The sequence below is a fragment of the Protopterus annectens genome, chromosome 13.part0, assembly GCF_019279795.1.
Source record: "Protopterus annectens isolate FY-2018-M chromosome 13.part0, PAN1.0, whole genome shotgun sequence".
Lineage (NCBI taxonomy): Eukaryota > Metazoa > Chordata > Ceratodontiformes > Protopteridae > Protopterus > Protopterus annectens.
In genome coordinates this window covers 1289091465-1289114165 of record NC_056747.1, presented here as the reverse complement: position 1 = coordinate 1289114165, position 22701 = coordinate 1289091465, and the positions used below count along the sequence as shown (strand labels likewise).

The following is a 22701-nucleotide window of genomic DNA, read 5'->3' as shown; positions in this document are numbered from 1 at the left end:
GAAAGACCAAGCTCAACTGCTGAAGACCTTAAAAGGACACATCAATGAATTATTGCAATGAATGCTGAAGACGGTTACATACATTTCAATCTGGTTGTGTGTGTGCGCGAAGGCACTGTCATGGTAATACACAAAAGTAATGAATTTCCACAATGTAGCAGGCATCTATTACAAACAGGATCAATGACGGTACATGCCATCTGAATGACGGTGACTTTCTCTCTCCAAATTATTCTGCAAAGAAAGTGAGTTAAATTCAAACAGCTCAGAACATGCTTAAAAAATACAAACAAAACTGCAAGGTGAAAAATAACTTTAATTTTTAAAACAATCCTAACTTGCCAAAATATTTAAGTAACCAAAACATATAAACAGAAAAAAACCCAAGACTTTAATTTATCAACACAAAGTATCTACATGACACAAGACAATAAAAACAGCAACTTCTTCCCAATATCTCAAACAACATACCAACAGCAACATCTGAAGGAAGTTTTTGGTGGGAAACTTAGCACATAAAATTTTCAACAATACAACGTGAGATACACATCTGGAGGACGCATCAATTAAAAGAGATTACATTTCACCAAGACCCAGTGCCTTGTGCTAGAGCTCTGAAGCTGTCTGAAGCCTGCTACTGTTAAGAATCAATTTACCATCTGAAATATAAACCTGCTTGCTACAGCTAAACCGCAGTTCATCTGCATGGGATAGCAAGATATTTGCTAAAAGAAAAGAAAATTAAAATACAATTCTAATTTCTTACTGTTGGGACTATGACAAAATCATTTAAACACAGGTTTGTCTGAAAAAGACAAAAAAAAAAACAGAGCCAAATGGTAACATACGCCAATGTAAGAAAACACAACTTCATCTAGGTAACATCTCCTGAAATTAAGTTCACAACAGCTCTGGACAAAAGGCTTGTGATTCTGTGAAATCCTTAAAATAATAATTTTCAAATTATTTGCAAACAACATGAGAACTCACAGTTTTCCATAATTAAAAAGGCAGGGTTGGTTTTAATTCAAGGTTACGATACACTGCTTCTTTAACTTTCCATCCTTGTTCAGTTTACTGCTAGAACATTAAAGAGCAAATGATTCATACAATTCCCTCAGAAAATTAGTGCAAAAAAATCTACAGTCAGTTTACACAAAGCCAGGCTACTTAATACTTGGTTATAATCCTAAATTAAGGGTAGTAAGCCTAACCTTATTTCTCAAACAATTCACTCCCTTTAAGGTTAGCCCAGTCACGTCACTGCAGTAACATACAAAGTGCGCTCCAATGACTTGGAAGAAAAACCTCGATCTCATGATGGGGTGCATATACAATTGTAGACCACAGGTCACCACTATAAATACTGTTACAGGTGAGTGAAATACTGATATACAAGGGGTGTAAAGGCCCTGATGGAATACCCAAAGAAGAAACCTCAGGTTTGGGAAGCCAAATCATATGGGTTATCATGTCATCAGAATAAATTTAGGGCTATCTTCAGAATGGCACCAGAAAACATGGTAGACTCAGGACTTGGGATGTTTATTTAAACAGACCTTACAATGCCACCATATACTGACAGCATTCACTGAGGAGGTGTACACTGTTTTCGGGAGGGGTTGTGGGTCCCAATGGTGAGATGGCTCGTTCCATCACCCAGTGGATGGGGGTCATGTTAATTTTAAAAGTGCTCATTACCAGAATGCTGGCAAGAGCACAAGCACCCAAATTTCAATCAGGATGACAGTCCCTTCAGACATTTATTTCTTCTGGTGGACCAGAAGGACGGTGGAACAAAAGGGCCAAATCCAAATGCATCAGATGTGATGGCCAGCATGTACGAGGAAAACACACACAGGACAAAACATGTAGAAAGAAACAGCAAAAAGGTGCTGGACAACTCCGAAGAACAACAAAGCCTGAAATCCTCTGCTTTTCCCATTGACCCCTTATGCTACAATCTGCTGTGTGCCACACAACCTTTAACTGGGGACGCTCCTTTCTCTTTCAGATAATTTGATTTATCTGCTGCAAGTGGTGACTAGGAAGGTCTCAACTGTCAAAAGACAGTGATGACTGCCTCTCTCGAATCACTAGGCACAAGCAACACAAGGCTCCTTTTGGGGAAGTTCAAAGCAGATCAGGCCAAGTCAATGACTTTTAGTTTTTAGGTTCTAATGTCTAGAGTTTGTATTTTTGGGTCATGGCTGAAATCATCATTTGGGGAAGCCCAGCTATCCAGATAAAAAATACTTTTCTGTGTAAACTGCAATCAACAGTAACAGACACCATGAGCGGTACAAAACAAAATAAAAAAAAAAAAGCACTGGTGATCCTTAGTGCATAACCCCTTAACTCGGGTGGTGTGTACTAGGAAAATGGGGTACAACGTCCACAAAGATACTGAGACACATACCAGAGACAGTAGTACAGAGATGACCCTACTGTTTAGGTTCCACTTCAAGTGTCCTCCTGAAATAACCTGTCCCTTGTTTGTTACGCTACTTCAATTTTCTTTTAGAAAGGATGAAAAGCATATGCCTGATCTTCTGAAAACATAAAACAAATGAAGTCTCTTAAGTCTCTACAATTGGTACCCTCATGAAAACTTGGATGAGTGCAATGAGACATGAAGGTACTCATGGACTCGGACACAGCAGCTGCTGAAACACCAGGTATGGGGACATTCCTGGTAGCAGTAAGGAGGACAAGTCTATCTTATCTAACATGTGCCAAATCCCATGGAATGAGCCCTATCTTTTATGTCATATCAGCATCAGAATCATACAGGACTCTGCAGAACATATATGGAAACCTGATGGCTCTGTTCAAATTTCTTTTAGAGGCCTATACCCCACACGGGACTTTGCTAAGAGATCTAAAACCCATGCTTTCTACTATAGGAAATAAAAATGCCAAAACAATACATTCTCTAGCGGAAGAGATTACAACGATTCAGACAGACAGGGGGACGTGGCCCATCAACAAATGACATAATAAACCTGGATGTGCCAGCCAAGAACCACTGGACTTAACTGTCCTAGCCCTCTGCACCTTGGTTACAATTCATGCCTCACCATCAGAAATGGGCTTCAGTGCTCAGAGCAAACTCTGGTATCTTCTGTAGCATTACCCATGAACCCCGAAAAAATAATGAGCAGAAACCTGCTTCAGATGGCTTCCTGGGTAGTGAACTCATCCAGCAGAGGAGACACAGCAACAATTTACCTTTTGAAAGGTTAACAGACCAGAAGAGCAGGTTGCAAGAATTCTGATGTGCACAGATGAACAGTGTGTTCTGCCTTCTTATAAAGACTGCAAAAGCAGTTTCTCAAAGTGAACAGCAGAGATAGAGGATACTGTAACCAGCCTAAAGCGTCCGCAGACTTAGAAAATATTAATCTGTCTATAAGAATAAAAGACTTAAGCTCTTTGAACCACAAACCAAATGAACGACTCTGCAGGAAGGGTACATAACTGATAATTATCAACTGCCACAATCGTATAAAACCACCTCTTTAAGAGTATCACACATTCTGAGACCACCATGTTGCCAGCCACAATGCAAGATGGTAATCTGTTGGCAGGTTTACCAGATCACACCATAGAAGTCAGCAGATAGTCCTAAAAAAGTACTCACTTCATTCAAGACAGATGAACAAAAGAAAATTCTCCATCTTGCTCAACAAAAAAGAGTTTTGACCTTTGCCCAACGAGCAGGATCATAGCAAGAAATGTGTTCTAACCTAGTCTTACCGATTTAAAAAGTCAAAGACCAAGGATGCGCGCTCTCTTTCTCTCTTCCTTAAAGAGCCCAGCTACTCACATACGTGTAAGAAGCAGGGTAGCATACAGAGTACAGCAAACAGCAGGAAGCTGTTATTCAGCATTATGAACGTACAGCTGCAGCAAAAGAAGAGGGTGAATGAAAATATGGCAGAAATCTGTAAAAAGCATAAACTTTCTCTTGTCTGACTTGTGTTACAGTGATCAGTCTTAAAATGTACTCTCAGCTGAACTTCTTCAGTGCATCCAGCATCTAACTATCCTTCGCGAGACAAGAAAAGTATCTGAAAAAGAAGGCTGGGGATAGTAAAAGCCAAGCTTTAAAAGATCTGAAATAGGAACAAGAAAGCAAATGGCCTGTTCCAATAAGTGTACAGGTTACAACAGCTGATTACAGGAGGGAAAAAGAAAACAGTTACATGGTTACTCCCATCAACAAGGCAGCACACATCTGTGTTAATCAAATACTTATGTCAAAATAAAGACGGAAGGTTATGGAAGAAAACAAGCACTGAGAAATGGCAGGTCAGTGATGTGTACCAATTAAAACAGACGGATGTTGGAAGCGCAGAAAAAGCAACCACCCAAACACAGCGAAGGGAAAAAGGCACTGGAAGTCAGAGGAATAAAGTCTTCTATAATATTTTAAGAGACAAAACTAACACAGAGGGCACTGGGTAACAACAAGAAGTGACAGACAGCAAATTAACAATACTGTTTAGTCTTCTGAAGGACAAATCAAGTTACCCAACTACACAGCAGCATTTCAAAGGGACCTACATCAATGCTACGAACACACTTCCATCGAACACAACTGCACAACAACCAAAACCGATCATAACTGAAACCTAACTAGTCGAACTAATTTAATGGGAGAAAAACGCACACAACTCTTCATCTTAAACTGAATAAAAGCAGCAAGAGGCACTACGCTCCTAACTTTTTACTTAGGATAGACTTGGCATTCATTCTCACACTTCGGAGGGTTACACAAACGGTCCTTGAATGCACAACAGGCACCCAATTATTTTCAGACAACAGCAGTCAAGAACCTACATTCCGGAGAGAGGAGGAGGAAGGTCACACATGGCAACATTTTCAGCTGTTTTTTCTTTAAATGGACAGCCAAAGGATTAAGCCAGTAAACAATTTGACACAGAAAACACTACAAAAATCCAACTTGATAGACTAGGAAACTGGCTGGTTAGGATGCACTGGAAGCCACTAAATGGTGGTACCCCCTGAAGAAACATGAATTACTGTACTTGTCAAAAATAGGACTAATGGTATTTAATGCAATAAATAATGTGCAAATGAGAAAGAAAATCTCTGCCTGTCAGCACAGGATACAGGAACAAGCAAGAGGTATTTTACGGGATACAAGGTGAAAAGAATATAAAGGGAAATACAAAGAACAGTCATGATTACAATACCACAGTAATACACTTTGGTGCAAGTCAACAGTATTCAATGGGGGCAACTGGGGTGGGGGGGCTAAAATTACAAAAAAAATGCCTGAGGGTACTGATACCGGAAAAGGTGAAACAAACATGAGTAGATAGTCAAAATGGTTAGGGTGACTTTGGGCAACACTGTGGCCAAAATATTTGAAGGAACTTGTACCATGTCAGACAGTCAAAAGAACTCCATCCAAAAAACTGCAACTCCAATCTCAGCCACAGCACAGATGAAGAGGGTACAATGCAGGCCAACTAAAACTGTGCAGGTTCTGAGCCGCAAGTCACAGGAAAACCAAGACCAGAGGACATTAACATGTGTAACCTAAAGGAGAGAAAATCAACACCAGAAACCTTCAACTATCTTAAGCCAATAAGCCATTCCAAGGATGAAATGAATTTCGCAAAAAAACGGGAGCAGACCAAAGAATATACAACTAAAATAGTGCCAGAAGCCAAAGGACAAGCAACTAAAGGTGCTTAATATACACATCCCAAACGAAAGGAGGTTGACTGAAATGCAGTGGCTTAAGAAACAACTAGAACTTTAAGGAGGCAAAGGGAAATAATGAACAAGTGGAGTAAAAAAAGGGATTGAATTAAAGCCGTAGTAAAACAGAATGAAAGTGATCAGATGTATAACCAGGAAATAAACCGATAATCCTGCAGCTATTTAAGGAAATCAAAAAATTCTAAAAGATGACCGCAACTTTCAGAAAATGAAAGAAGGCAAGTATAAAACAGCAGTAGGGTGACGTGGCAACCTTTCTGTAAGGCTGTTATACACAGCCTCCCAAACACAAAGGAGATTCAGTGACACTGGCAATGCAAGAATGAAAATGTGAAATGCAGGACTTGACTAAAGTAAAGAGAAGAGGCATGAAGCAGCTGTCCTAAGGTGCAGTGGCAAAGGAAACATGAAGCCACTCACTATGGCACAAACAAACAGTGCATGAAACAACTCTCCGGAGATATACAAAAGGAATAAAACAGCTCTCCAAACGTGTACAGGAAAAGTGAGGCAGCTCTCCAAAGGTGTACAGAATGAATGAAGCAGCTCATCTAAGGTGTACAGAAGGAATGAAGCAGCTCATCTAAGGTGTACAGAAGGAATGAAGCAGCTCATCTAAGGTGTACAGAAGGAATGAAACAGCTCTCCAAAGGTGTGCAGAAGGAATGAAACAGCTCTCCAAAGGTGTGCAGAAGGAATGAAGCAGCTCATCTAAGGTGTACAGAAGGAATGAAACAGCTCTCCAAAGGTGTGCAGAAGGAATGAAACAGCTCTCCAAAGGTGTACAGAAGGAATGAAACAGCTCATCTAAGGTGTGCAGAAGGAATGAAGCAGCTCATCTAAGGTGTGCAGAAGGAATGAAGCAGCTCATCTAAGTTGTGCAGAAGGAATGAAGCAGCTCTCCAAAGGTGTACAGAAGGAATGAAGCAGCTCTTCTAAGGTGTACAGAAGGAATGAAGCAGCTCATCTAAGGTGTACAAAAGAAATGAAGCAGCTCATCTAAGGTGTACAGAAGGAAATAAGCAGCTCTTTTAAGGTGTACAAAAGGGATGAAGAAGATTCAGTTATGGTGTAGAAAAAGCAGTCTTGTAGCATCTGCACTAAGGCATGAAGAAGGAACAAGTTAGTACTCAAGGTACTGAGAAGTTACGAATCTCCTACCACAGTAAAGAGGTGGCATGAAATTGCTCTACCAAGGTAAAGAGAAAGCATGAAACAGTTTTACTAAGTCATGGCAAATGCACAAAGCAACTCTACCTAAGGTGTAGAAGAAAAGAATTAAGCAAGAGGGTCTTCAAAGTAGCTTTCTTAAGCAGACAGAAGCCATTAAACAGCTCTACTGAGGGATAGTAAAGCCACAAACCAGTTTTAGTGAGGTAAAGGGGAGTCGTGAAAAGGCAGTAAAGAGGTATAGGGGGACCACTAAACAACTCTCCTTCAGTACAAGGACAACAATGAAGCAATCTGGCTAATTTGGAGAAAAGGAATTTAGCATTTCTACTAAGACTAACAGAAGACATGAAGTATCTCTACTGAGGTGCGCAAAAAAAAATCTGTTAAGGTCACACAATGGCAGCTTAACAGGCAGTGATATGGGCTGTGTGGATCTTGGGAGACTTGCGTAAAATGAATGAACATCAAACACCTTTTTCTTTCATCAAATTCTATGTTTGCATACAATGAGTGCTACCTTTTCACTGCAGAGCATTTAAGAAAGCTAAACAACAGCTGACAAAGTCTACAAAGACACTCTGCAAGGGCTTGTTCAGGGCTGGCCTCTTACATATCTCTTCCTGTTTTTCTTTCTTCACCCCCAACTCTCAACCATTTTATCTTGAGCCAATTGCGACTCATCTGATCCTTCTCACTCCTGGTATCGAACTTCCTGACTTATAAATGTATACAACACGATGACGTGTTTATGTGGAATGAACACACATTACATCATGCATTTCTACCTGTGTAGACTGGATCTGCAAAACAAAATTCAGTTACGGTTATATAATCTCTAGTGCTAAGTGTTTTAGAAAGAAAATGTGTTAAAGATAGTGGCTATGAACATCTTAAACATAAACAAACAACAAATACAGTTAAATTATTTAACATGAAATACATTGGTGGTTTTTTTAACTTGGCTTTTTTTTTTTTTTTTTTTTTTAACAACCAGTATAATAAAAAGTACAGACAAAAAATTCCAGTTAAGGAAAGTAAGAAGGTTGGCATAAAAGGACTTGAATCCTAATGGGAATTCTTTATTACTTGGCATTCTGCATTGCAAACCAACTGCATATTCGGCATTTGAAAAGTCTTAAGTTTAGATAAAATTAAAAATGCTGGATGGAAAAAAGGAATGTGTTTGAATAACTTGCTTGCTTGTACAAAAATAAATTAACTACAAATTACGGTGTGAATTTCGCACCAAGCAGAAACTGATGGCAACTCAAGATAGTGACAAGAAACTTAATATATGGGTCATCAAGACAAAAATCTTCTTGCTAACAAGTAAAAGAACTTTACTAACAGTATACAAACAGCAACTTACTTTAAGTAGAAATCAGTTGAACTCCATCTCTCTACTACTATTACATTTCAAACTTGATAAATGAATAGGTTTCAGCTGCAGATCAAAATAGCCCTATTCTGTGATGTACGTTCACAAGCACAGCTCAGTTAAGGTGTGAATGCTAAACAGTTGAGCCACACTCTTGTTTTATTTAAGTTACTGTCAGGGCAGCACTTAGATCTGACAGTGGACTGCCTGACCACCAATGATAGTGGAATGAACAGAAGAAATTATGAAGCTGGTGAGAAGGGAAGACCGCTTTCGAAGTAAGATGATTTATATAGGTTATTTATTCTGTAAATTAAAAAAAAGGCAAAATAATCTACTCTGACTGAAAGGTTGCTGCAGCATTTCATGCTAAGGGCAGTGGGTTGTAAATCACTAAAGGGAACAGCGCTACAAGTACACCTTTATAAGTTTACTGTCCTGTACTCCTTTGCCTACGTACACCATAATTGCTTCATGTCTCTTCCATCTTAGCGCCATCTTTTCATCTTGTCTGCTGCCCCTGTGGAAACCATGATTCACAGAAACCACATAGCCATCTCACCTACTCCAATTCTATCCTTTCAAAGTACATACTGAATTCTTAACAACCTTTCAAATACAAATTACACAGAATGTTCTGGAACACCTTACGATAACAATAATGCTGCATATTAAAACTACACCAACCACTTCATAGCATGAAGTAACAACATTGTCACTTTAAAGCTTAATACTTTTTGGACAATCATTTCTAGGCTAATTTTACATTTTTTGGCTAGTATTTAATTCTTATCAACAAAAACGTATGCACCAACACCTACTTTCTACAACCTATAAGCCCTTGCGCTATTCCTTGCTTATGATTCTACAATTTAAATGATCATCTGTCAGCTCTATTTTTAAATGCCAGTATTGTACGAAGCTTGCTTTTACAACACAATAACCTCTCAAAGACTATTTGTCTATTAGGTCTGTGTTTACAAAAGTTAAGTTATAAAGACTCAATTCCAGTACCCTTTCTCAACCTCCACATAAACCATCTCTAATCTAAATGGAAAACTGCCTTGGTTACAGCACTGATTTGCCATGAGGAAAAAAAACAAAACAAAAAATAAGCAAGTGTTCTGGCCTGATTCCAGAAAAAAGTAACAGGATGGACAAGTACGTGTCCAGGGAGATGGACAGCTATGTGTCCAGGGAGATGGACAGCTATGTGTCCAGGGAGATGGACAGCTATGTGTCCAGGGAGATGGACAGCTATGTGTCCAGGGAGATGGACAGCTATGTGTCCAGGGAGATGGACAGCTATGTGTCCAGGGAGATGGACAGCTATGTGTCCAGGGAGATGGACAGCTATGTGTCCAGGGTTGCTTCTTGCCTTGTACTCCTAGAAGAGACTCTGTTTCCATGAAGAGGATATTAAGAAGGTAGTGAAAATGGATGAACATTTTAAAAGGAATAATAACTTAGCTTTACTTCTACTGAGATAAAAAAACATGCTGTTTTTGACTTTGGTTTACTATTTACATAAACAGCATGTCACTGAAAGACAGCTTTACGTAAAAGAGCAACGAGTAATATCAACGTAGGGTATACAATCTGGTTTCAATGATCATCAGCATTCGACCGATATTAAGATCACAAACAATAAATATTTCTGTTGTTCACTAATAAACCAGAAAAAAAACTTTTCTGCAACACCAAAAGATGCAAGCCTCATTCTCTTTCCTTATTCCTTCTGCAAGCCCCACACTTGGATCGGGCTACTCTAACTCCTAAGCACAGAAATGGCTGCAGAGCTTATATCAAGCCCTTTCCGCTCTGAAGAACTGTGTTAATAACCCAATACAGAGTGCTGAAGGAGACGTACACACTGAAAACAATGACAACATTCGAAGACTCTGTGGAACAAGATGGGGTGGGGGCGTCAGTTTCCTCATTTTACAAACAAGGTATTTGTCAAGACAGCAATACACTAAACGGACAACTAAGCACACTAAACTATAAATAATGTCCCTGGGAAAAGAAGCCTTTCTTCCAGTGTCTTATCTTTCTAATCAAAGTGCCTCAGTGGAGATCATAGGCCTTCTTTAAAGAGAATATTAAGATTCTATCAGCAGGACAACTATTTTGCTCAAGTGGGCTGTGTTTTATTTACAAAGTGCTTTTAAATTACTCAAACTGATGTTCCACTATGCATCAAAATTTCCCAAGCTAATCTAGCAAATACTTGAATGCATCACTTTCTGGTGCATCGACTCACCTGTAGCTTTTGCACAGCAAGATGATGTAAGTGGTTTAGGAGAACAAACCTTAAAATACTCCATGCAAACTGCATAAAATGCAGTCACACATCTCCCACACCGTGCTAGACAGTTTACAAGGTCAAGAGAAAAGTCATGATAAGGCACCTTCAGCCGCACGTTTTCTACTAGTGGTTTGCATCTTTGCAGAGCTTAACAAAGATGTTTGTAGCAAGACATAACATTTTATACTGTGGTTATTTTTAAATGTGTCTGTGGCTTATACGTGTGGCAGCTTTTCTAAGGCAATGTTTTAGTGTAATTTATTAAGGGGTTTATCTTTAAACTGCTGCATTAATGTATGATCAACCATCGACTTAAGTGAAAAAGGAATTTCAACCTGCGAACCAGAGAACTATGGTAATAACTTTATAAACCAAAGCAAAAAGAAATTTCAATTTCCTGTCTTAAATATCTAGATTCTCTGAATTCAAATTTATAGGTCATTCCCAACACTCCTAATGCCCGGAACAATCTTCCCCTGCCCTGTAATGACTTTCCACTCACTCTTACTGTAAGACCACCTTTTGAAATGCCTTCAATCTCTGTATTTTACATTCACTATTCAAAAATTCAAAACTCACTTGACTGATACCTTCGCACTCCTTATGCAATAACTATTTTTCTGAAACTGACCGGCAGCAGTTATATTTAACAAAAAACAAATTGTATAAGAAGGTATGGAAGTTCCTCAGTTAATTTCAAGTATCCATCAAGTTCCTGGGCAGAACCTAACAGGTTTATAAGTAAGTTCTTGTCATTTTTTCCTGTCTTTCTGCTTCCTGTCTTGTCTTCTGGACTGTTCACTGGTTAAGGAACGTGGCATCAATATCACACTACCATTGCTTGCAAACTGGAGAGAAAAAGCATTTGCAGAGTAGGGTCTTCCATATTCATCTCTCAGCCTGCTGAATACTTCCTGGTACAGATTCTGTAATTTCTGTTTCATCTGTCGAATGGACTTTATGAATTCCACCTTCTCCTTAACAAGTTTTGATTTGTCTTTTTTTAGCTCATTGACATTGCGCTCCAAGTTGATAATAGTGTCCAGCTTTCTCTTTCTGCAGTTTTGTGCTGCCATCTTGTTTTTGCCCCTCCTTCTGATGTCACGAATAAGTGTCAGCTGTGCTTCACTCAGCTGATATTTGGACAGCAGCTCGTTAAACTCCTCTACGGGCAAGTTAATAATCTTTTCATTAGAGAAAGGAATCTTCATGGCTCTCGCTCTGCGTTCATCACGACTTACTTGCTTATCTATGAAGTCGGACTGTTTTTCCTTCATGGCTTTTTTCCCAACTGCAGAACGTTGGCTTGTATCGAGTGCAGTGGCAGTAGGAGCCATATTGTACGTATGGTTGTGACTCACATGCTCCAAATGAGGTAAAGAGTGAAAATGTGCAGGATAACGACAACTCATGCGGCAAAATTTACTGTACTCTGGTTGGTATCCGCCAGTTGCTCCTTCTGGGTCTTCAGGATCCACAAATTCAGAATCTGTGCTGTAACCTACAGCACCCTCCTCAGAAAAAGAGGACGAGGAAGATGAGGAGGAGGAGGAAGATGAGGATTCTGAACTGCTTGGAGATGCTGGGCTGTGACTAGAGTCAAGGGAAAGTCCGGAATCTGAATCAAATTCCTCCTGTAATTGGGAAGCCTGGCTGGGGTTGAAGCCTTCTTCCATTGCCAGATCCATTAGACTGATTTCATCCAACATGGCTTCATCTAGCAGCCCTGCCAAGGGATCAGACAAGTCACGACTGGCAGTATTATTAGAGGTACCATTGAGCTGTGCAGGAAACAACTCTCCTGAAAGAGTCGAAGATGTAAATGCAGAGTTTGCATCTGTAGAATTGCTGAAAGATGACTGGAGAAGGCTGGGACTGGTGTCCATAGTAGAATTTTCTAGATCTGCAGGAAAGAATGGGATGAAGTCACTACTGCAGCTTGGCAAGGAGGCCTGATGCAAACTGACGTTGTGGTTGATAGGTGTGACCGGAGTGGTGCTGTAGTTTGTGGACACTGGATCTTCACTACTGCTTTCACTGGTACCCCTGTTTCTGTCTGTATACAATGATTCGGCCACACTGCTTATTTCCATGTCCTGAAATAAGGCAAACAGAAACGTTTAATAATACATGTCACCGGGAAGCATCTTCATTCTGAATTGCAGAAAAACGCAAAATCAAACATGAAACTAATATAACATACAACTGAAAAGTCAAAAATACATTTGAGAAAGAACATGCACAGAATCTGGAAAGAAGACTAAGAGTTACTTCACTGTTCACTGACAAGGTTTGAATAACGTCATGTTTATTTATTTTTAAACAGGTAACTTCAAACTATACAGAAATGTGCCCCTCTGGCAAACTTGGGAGCTCTGTTCAGGTTAACAGAGTTCTTAGGTAGTTACGAGGCGTATGGTCCAGGAGAGCGCTGAAGGGCTATAGCCCTACTTCTTAGTTGCCCCAAAGCAGTCTACTATAGGTAAATGACAGCCGAGGGCATCAAACCCTGAACCACAAGAAGCAACGCATTAACAGCTCATAGCCTTTCTTCTATGCCCTGTCAGACTCGCACGGAGTTCTATAGCTGTCATTCACATCAGGCAGGAAAGGATGAGATGGGCCTCATTACGCTGAAGATAAGGGACATAAATGTAGCAGTTATGCAATATGATGAACTGCAGGGCAAATCATCCGAAAAGCAAAAGTCCAAGGGTCAGTACACTTGTGACAGGTAAACAGCATCAACCATAACAGAAGAGAATGATTCTTAAGTAGACATTATCAGATAACCTTAAAAAAGCCAGCAGTCAAGTAATGAAAAATAGATCTGCACAGACACAGGGTGAGATAAAATCCGAATTACGCAACGCAGATCTAGAAACCCCATTTTCACAGACTCAATCAGGAGAGACAAAAAAAAGAATAAAAAGAACGTTAGGGTTAGTACCCATTACGAAGGTGATGCAAACCCTAACATTGCAGCTTCTCCCAACCCTAAACCTTCATGTCATTACAACCTTCCTGTAACACTGTCACTATACAAGACAGACTCAGACATGCAAACATTCACAAATACACACAAACAACACTACGTCTATCCCCTAACCTAATACTTACCCTAAAATACACAAACTTGCACACAAACAGACACCACCCATCCTTCACTCATGCCAGACCTTGATCCTAATCCTCACTCACATACACATCTCATCTCCCCAACCCTACTTACCTGTACTGACATTCCATACCATAAATGTATCCACCGCACGACCAAATTTGTCATCATTGAATCACATCCCTGCGTTTGTCGAGCAAATGAGTCCCTGACGAAAGACCCAATGCTCAAAAGAGCGAATGTTAAAACAACCAAAAACTTGGAACTTGAGCCACATGGACTTTCATCGTGAGACATCATGGTACATGAGAAGCAAGGTATTTGCCCTTTCCTCACAGTACTGCGATCTTGGAGTTGGTATATATAATCAGTAGGTGTAAACACAACGTTCGGAAAATAAACTATATATTTCTATGTTTACTCAAGATGATCAGCAGAATCCGCGGTGGTACAGTGGTAGCGTTGTTACCTCACAGCAAGAGGTTCTCCTGTTCGATTCTCGGCTGGAGTGCCTTCTCTGTGGAGTCTGCATGTCCTCCCCGCGGTAGAGTGGCCTCCGAAAGACATATGTGAATGGGCGTACCTTCGCTGAAGGTTGGACGTTGGGCTGGCAACTCGGCACCATAAAAATCTACTGCCAATCATTAGTGGACTGGAGTTCCGCTGTGGCGACCCCTAAGCGGGAAAAGCCGAAAAGACAAACAACAACAACTCAAGATGATCAGCCGAGCATCAGTTTCCTTGATCAGACTTATCAACATGAGCACATTCACTGTTACATTGATTTCATCCGATCTTTATAAACTTGGCGTGTTTGTGCCATCCTGGTCAGGATACTTGTGTTGTTTTATCAGCTCACTTCTATTGGATTACCGCTTTCAACTTGGCTTATCCTCGGTACTGACTGGTAACTTTCTTAGCACACCTAGGTTTGAACAGCCACAACAAGGTTTGTTCAGCTTAGGCAATCTTTAGATTGGATTTATATTTAACATTCAGATATTTAAGTTTATTATGTAGTTTACAATTAGAAGCTTTACTGTAGTCTTTAAAGGCTAGAAATAAATGTTGAATAGATTTTATTGGACTTTGAAATATAAAAGGATATTATCTATGAACAAAGTAATGTTAATGTATGACATGAAAAAATTTATACTGGTTACTAAAGAATACTGTAAAATTCTCAAAGAAAATTTCAAGATAAAACCAATGAATTGTGTGAGAAAGGTCACCCCCTGCATGGTGTGTAAAGAAAACCTTCTGGGTGATTTAGGTCTTACCATAAACTCTAACACAGGTAAATGCTGAGTCACTAAAGATTTCTACAGCTTGAATATGAATATCAGGAAAAGTAAATTTCTTGAGAACTTCACAGAAGAAGGCATTCATTTTTTATCTGTGTGAAGTGTGGACACTTCTTGTTGAGTATCTTAATGTATGTTGTGATATAGGATTAGCCTCAACATTACTTTTGTCTGCCTCAAGCCCATAAATCAGTCTTAAATTATGAGATGACCCAATCTGCAACCAATGGAAATATTTTAGCAAGTATCACTGTATATACTTTAATATTAACATTCATATGCAACTCGGGGTGGAAATTTCATACTGAAAAGTTTTTACCTAAAAACAGGATTGGAATTTGCTTGAGGGATAAAAAAAATATGTATATGTTCACCTGGTTTCTGAATTTATCATCGATACTGTAAACTCTGATATGTTTTTACAATGTTAACAAGCTTGAGGCTATCGTCCATTAAATTTTTTTTAAATGCGTCTCTAAGACCATTGGGTCCTGCAGCCTTAGCCTTTTAATATGCAAAATATCTTCTAGCACTTCTAATGAAAAGTCAATTTAGTTTAGAGGCATATAAAATTCCAGGTGAAAATTGTGCAAGAAAACTATCAGTGTTATCAAGACACACATGTGGATTATCAGAAACACAGAGTTCACAATATGTATAACAGAATACATGGAGTATACCTCTTCTGGTTGCATATCTGGCATTGTCAAAATATAATATGAAACAACATTTAATTTTAATAAGGATAGCCAGATGTTCAGACAGAAATGAGACCTATTCAGCCTGGATTTCAGATTCAAGCAGGGACAAACCTGACGTACATAAAGATTTAATTTTTCCTGAGCAATAGTTAGGGATGAAAAGCTGTGCAGACTATTGCCATTAAAGCAGAGTTAATGTGAGATGCATTTTTCCAAGGTAGATATTTTCTTCAAACTGCACTCCTTTATGTACAATGCTGTACTGATCAAAAAAATCTCTTACTGCAGATATGAAGGCATAGCATCTAATATCAGGGGATGGTATAATGGTTAAGGTGTTTACCTCACAGTGACGAGGTACAGGGTTTGATTCTCACTTTAGATGGGGATACTTGGGATTAACATGGTTAGGCTTGTAAAGGGTCTAGCGTCACTAGCTTAGTAACCTCCTATGAACCTATCGGATGGGACTATGTTATCTTGACATGATCCTAAACAAACAAAAAAAAAACCTGCTGATAAAACATATTCCTCAACCTCGTCACTCTACAACATATATGGATCTAATCTCTCGTTTGTTCCATGCCTGAGGTTAGAATGTGCTGTCATTTTTAAAATTGTTTGAAAACCGTTACCTGGCGTAATCCAACTTTTCAAATTCTTACTTGGACTTTCACAGTTACCATCCATTTTCCTGCAGGACTGCCTTGGTAAAAGGTCAAATGCTGCATGTTTCACAAATGACATCTAGTGATGAAAGATTTGCCTGGGAACTGAATAGGTTCAAAGGTTCATAGGTTCATACTAGGCTATCTGCCCTGGGGCAATTATAAGCCTAGCCCGATTCTGTATGGCTTACGTCACCCCTTGATTTGAGTATACTGTGCCCTTTTTAAGGTTTAGTTTACTGTGCCTCTGTCTAATAGTGACACGGGAGTAATCCCTGGGACAAACCTACGATCCCCCTTCCACCTATCGAGATTCTTCTTGAAGAGATTCAGTGAGGTGCTCTGCCTCACATGAACTGGAATTCTATTCCAGAGTGAAGGGAGCCTCTGGGTTATGAATCTGTCCCTCCAGCAAGTTCTATTTATTTCTGTGCTGAGGTTCAAGTCCCTCGAGCATGTGGCTCTAAGGGATTTAGATTTACTGAGGTGGAGCATGTCCATTAATTCTGGATTTGACATAGCTTTGTATGTCAGGCATAGATCGCCTCGAAGTAGGCGGTATGCAACTGAATAGAGCTGGAGTTTTTTTAACCGAGCAGCATATGGCATCTGTTTGAGACCCTTGATCCTCTTGGTGAGATACTTTTGGGGTCTTTCTAATTGCTGCAGGTGTCGGGTAAGGTACATCCCAAAAGGGGCATTATATTCTATGATGGGCCTGATGAGGGATGAATAAAGGAGCACGATTACCTCTCTTGATCTAGATGTGAAACCCTTCGTGATGAGGTGGGCTATGTAGAAGGTCTTTCTAACCACTTTGGCAATGTGGTTTTCAAAGGAGAGATTGCTATCACTTGGGTCACTAGGTCCCTAATAACTTTCTCTGTACTTAATGGGTTTCCGCCTATGTGGTAATTTGTGGGCACATTGTTTTTGCCAAAGGGTATGACTATAAATTTTTTGGCATTTAGCTTTAAACCATGGTGCTGGCACCAGTTATCTGCCTCTGTGAGACCTTTTTGAAGGATGTTTGTGTCAACTGGAGAGTTGATTATGGTGCGCAGTTTGCAGTCGTCTGCGAACTTGGTGAGCCATAGTCCTCCCACGTTTGCCTGTACCTCGGAAAAGTATATACCGAACAAGAGTGGTCCCAGGACAGAACCCTGTGGGACGCCACTTGTGACCGGTTTCGAGTCTGACATGGCTCCAGCAACTTTCACTCTGTGGGTTCTGTCTTTGAGCCAGTTTGCGACCCATCTTGTGACATAGGGGTTTATATTTAAGCTGGATAGCTTATCTATGATGCCCGAGTGGGGTATTGTGTCAAATGCCTCTGCAAGGTCCAGATAGGCTGTGTGGACTACCTTCCCTTCATCTACGGCTTTGGTGACTATTTCGAAGAAGTCAACCAGGTTCAAAAGGCAGGATCTGCCCTTGACAAAGCCGAACTGGGTAGGATCTAGTGTCTGTAGGTCCCCAATATCTTTGTTTATGAGCTCCATGATGATCCTCTCCATAGCCTTGCAGACTAAGCTAGTCAGGCTTATAGGGCGATAGTTTCCAGGGTCCGTAGAGGCTCCACCTTTGTGGAGTGGGACCACTGTTGCTGTACGCCATTCTGTGGGCACATATCTTGTAGTGAGGCTGAGATTGTATAGCTGTTTTATTTGAGGGATTAGTTCCTCTTGTAGTTCATGTAGGATGCAAACTGGGACGCCATCTGGTCCCATGGAAGCAGTGTTTTTTGCTTTGGAGAGGGCAGCCTTCACCTGAGCATATGAGACGTTTGGGAGACAGCCCTCTGCTGGGATAGATACTTGCTCTTTTGGGGGGGGGAAGGGGTGGAGAAGTTTGCACTGAGCCTGTCTGCCAGGATATTGGCGATGTCTGTGGGTTCAGTGTATTTTTTGTCGTTTAGAGTCAACTCAGAACAAGTCTGGGAGTTGCATCCCAGGTTTCTAACATAACTGAAAAAAGCCTTATGATTGTCTTTGGTGTCCTGTGCAATTTTTCTCTCGAAGCTGGCCTTGGAGGATTTTATGAGGGATCGTAATTTTTCGCTAGTACTGATCAGAGATGCCTTCCCTATTAGGGATTTTGCTCTATCATGTAGTAGCTTCCTCCTTCTGTTGTACAGTTTATTTATGGCAGGGGTCCACCAGACTGGACGCCTGCCTTTGGATGATTGGGTATTGGTTTTGTTTGGGATAGCATGATCCATGCATTCCTGGAGATGTCCGTAGAATGCATTTATATAGGATTCTGCAGTTTGGGCTGTATTTTCCACTGGCCCTGGGGCCTTGAAGGATTCCACTTCGGTTTTGAGAAGTGAGAAGTTCGCTTTTGAGAAGTTTTTCACTGTGGTTTTCTGGGCTGGGGGTGGGGTCGAGATGTGGACATCCAGTGAAATTAATTTATGGTCTGATCTTACCAATGAGGGATATACTTCTGGTGTGGAGCATAGAGTCCCCATGTTGGTAATGATCAGGTCTAGTATGTTGTCCCCTCTTGTGGGAGTGGTGACTAGTTGTTCCATAGCATTTGAATTTATAATTTCCAGGAATCTTTGGGCTAAGGTGCTGGGGCTTGAGTAGTGCTCCCAGTCAATGTTTGGGTAGTTGAAGTCACCCAATATAATGGTGTTCGGAGAGATCTTCATGTTCTCCAATGTTTTCAGGAAAGCCGAATAGGATTCCTGACTGAGAGGGTGGTCTATAGGATGCTATAAACTGAAAAGTAGTCTTGCCCACTGTTAGTTGCACATGGATGGTCTCCAATACTTCGTGCAATGCCACTAACCTGGAGGTGTGGATATCCTTGATAAATATGGAAACTCCCCCTCCTTTTGTGGTTCGGACCGGGTTTTGGGGCCGAAAAGCATGATATGAGGTATAGCCTGGTAGTGCTGGGGTGCTCTCTGGAGCCTTGAACCAGGTTTCTGTCACTGCACAGATATCTATGTTCTCCATACTGAGGAGAGCTTCGAGTGCGTGCATCTTGAGGTTAAGACTTCTGGCATTTAGTTTCTTGTTCCTTGTGCTGTCTATGGGGCTGGGTTTGACTTTTGAGCCTTGCCTAAAAAAGGCACTATGGGGGTGGCAAGAGCCTTTGCCAATATCCGAAAGCCCAGTGGTGACAGGTGCAAGCCGTCCCTAGCGAAGCAACGTGGCTTGTCGAGCATGTCATCCCAGGCTGACAGACACTGGATCCCCTTTGAATGACACCAAAATTTTAGCCAATTGTTAAAATCGATCATTTTGTCTTTGTACTTTGGCATCATTCTAGGTGACGGTAAGATGCTGCTCAAGGTCATGGTCATACCAGCCTGGGCTACATGATCAGAGAGCTCCTCTATGTCTCTTTTCATGTAGTCCAGGGAGGCACGTCTCAGGTCATTCACACCAGCATGTACAATGACTGAGTCATATTTGTATTTGCTTTGGAGTGACCTGAGTGCTTGCGTTATGTGTCGGATCCTAGCACCAGACAGGCAGCTCACCGTGACCTTCTCTTTATTCAGCCTGGTGAGCGGGACATCAGTGTGTCTGACAATAGAGTCACCTATAACAAGAGTATCAGGTGTGTTATTCAGCCTTAAGGGCTGTGGCTGCTTGGCACACTGACTTTGTGGGTTATGTGTTGTGTGTGTTTTGTTTTGAGGTAGCGTTTGCTTGGATGTCTGCTTTGGAGGTCTCTGTTGCTTAGGTAGATTTTTATTTAGAGCCTCCGAGTATGTTTTTGTGTATTTATGTGTTTGGTTCGCTGATGTGGTGGGACTATGTGATACTGGAATTGTGTTGTGCGAGGTTACCTTCTCCTCCTGACTGGTTACACTAGTTTTGAGATGAGAGAGCTCAGCCTCCAGTTTGGCTAAATAGTTGCATCTCTGACATATATTTGAACCTGTTTGGAGGAGGAGAGGGTTGTCCGTGTACATGAGACAGTTGTAACATTGCCTCAAAATTCCCAGATTCACCAGCGGGACTGGAGAGGAAACCATTGACTGACCTTTGGACATGCTAGAGTAATAGGGAAACTGAATTTAGGACAGACCAATAGAGGACAGGGTAATCGTAGAGAGTATAAGAGTAAGTAGTGCTTATGGTTTAATAGTGCTAACTTGTAGGATTACTTAATTGGACCAGTGAAGGGCCTTAGAATGAGAATATGGTGTTTAAATTGAGAGATAGAGCAGTTCTAAGGGAAAAAGTGAAGAGCAGACTTTGTGGAGCCGGGAATAGTTTAAACCCAATTAGGCAGCGCTGCCCGTTGTTGCGCTATGCTCAAAAATGCGTAGAAACGCGCAAAAGAGGGTTTTAAGAGAGGAAGATGAAGGAGTTTTGGAATTGACCCAAAATGGCCAATAAAACTACAGTTTCAAGTCATATTTCAAAACTTCACTTTCAAGAATATTTTGATTGGTACGTTTCTTGGATCAGGTGCGTCTTGACACGCTGTTAAGTAAGGTAAAAAGTGAAGTGTTTAAAGAAAACAGGGAGGTTTAGATCCATTTTACTGGGGAAGATATATGTAACAGAATGGACACCCTCCCCAAAAGGAGAGTGTAGCATTGTCTATGCAATGTGGACTAATGAAATAAATTGTTTTACACCATTCTCAAGTAATCCCCATGGACAAAGCAATGTTTGCCAAGAACAGGGATGTACTGTTGTTTAATAAGAGAGACTCAAGAACATGGTGGAAAATGCTGGAACTATTTACTACAACAAAGTACACTGGATATCCGAAAATGGAGCTTGTACTCAATGTTCATTCATTTTGGAAAGCACATAAATTACTTTGCTAGTTAATTTTAGAATCTTTTGTAAACAGAATTTCATCTGTGCAACCAAGAGTGCTGTACATGGCTATTTGCGATGCATGCTACACGATTTAAAACTCGAAGCATATTTATCAACACGTGTGCAGTACTTGACAGGTGACATTACTAACATCCTGTTTAAGCATACACTGGTAAGTCAATAATTTTGTGAACTTTAGATTCTTTGTGACCAAGACGGTATCACTCCCATAACAGGAGGGGATTGGAAATTCTTATATGAATTAAGCTGGTAAGTTAAACTCAATGCCACTGTAGCACTTGTTTTAAATGAAAATGTTTTAATTAGCGGTACTTTGAAGGAACTACTACTGCTGAATACTGTACGTTTACAGAAACAATTTACGGGGTTACCCATATTTATTTACATACTTTTAAGACGGAAAACATTTTTATTTATTTTACATTTGTTTACCAGGAAGCTCCAGCTGGGCATGTGGCCATTTTCAGTGGAGGCCCGGGGAGAAAAGCTCCAAGCAATACCATGGCATATACACAAATCAACAATTCCGACAAGTATTCAATGTGAATCAACAATTCAGACAAGTATTAAATGTGAATTATATCAACAAAACATTTTGTTGTGTTACAGCAGTAAAAAGCTGCACAAGTAGCATTTGCAATACATAATTACATACAGAGAATTTGTTATTTTTTGTTGTCTTGGAGGTACAATATTTAATGGTAGTTTAGAGAAAGACCATATTTAGATATACACAGGGTTTAGAAAGCGAGTTAATGTATAGGATGAGGTTTATCCTGGGGGGAATGCAGGGGCAGAGCCAGGAGTTTGCCAGGTGACTTTTCAGGAATGACTTGAATTGTTTTGATGAGGAAATGGAGACTAGAGTAGTCGGTAGGGTGTTCCATAGGTTGGAAGTGTAGTTGGAGAAAAGGCCTTCTCCAGCAGAGTTTTTTGCTCTAGTAACTTGTAGTGTTTACTGTCAGAACGGGGGGATTGAGGAGCACGGTACAGCTGGGTTAGATGTCTGAGGGGTAGGGTTTTGTTTGGGTGGCGTAGAACTTGGTGGGCTAGGCTTAACTGGTTAATGTGTAGGAGTTGTGGGAGTTCAAGCCAGCCGAGCTGTTTGAGTGATGTGATTTAGTGGCAGATTTAGCTACTTTATTATAGCAGGCTTCTAATTTGTTAAGGTCTGACTTGCGTAGGTTAAGGATGGGGGATGCATATACAAGTGTAGATAGCAGGAGGGTTCTGGCCATGGGGAGTCTTGTAGTAGTTGTTAGAAACTCGGCATTTCTGTACAGGAGGCCTAGCTTCTTGTGGACTTTTTTGATGGTTTGCTCTATATGGAAGTCAAATTTTAGATTGTCAATTACTATCCCAAGTAGTTTTGCAGATTTTCAATGACAGATGTATGTAGAAATAAATATATTTACATCATTTAGTCATTACATTTTAAATGTATTAATGTTTTCATAAACTGTTATACAAT

General features: G+C 40.4%; 1 protein-coding gene across 4 annotated transcripts in view; it reads right to left on the bottom strand.

Moving 5' to 3' along the window:
- Positions 1-296: 296 nt before the first annotated feature.
- Positions 297-22701, bottom strand: part of NFE2L1 (NFE2 like bZIP transcription factor 1) — a 395564-nt gene continuing 373159 nt past the window's right edge. For all 4 annotated transcript variants that reach the window (XM_044055309.1, XM_044055310.1, XM_044055311.1 and 1 more), the window contains one exon: positions 297-12712. In XM_044055309.1, the coding sequence (XP_043911244.1) occupies positions 11369-12712 (1344 nt within the window). In that variant the 3' untranslated portion in view covers positions 297-11368. The remainder of the gene's footprint in view (positions 12713-22701) is intronic.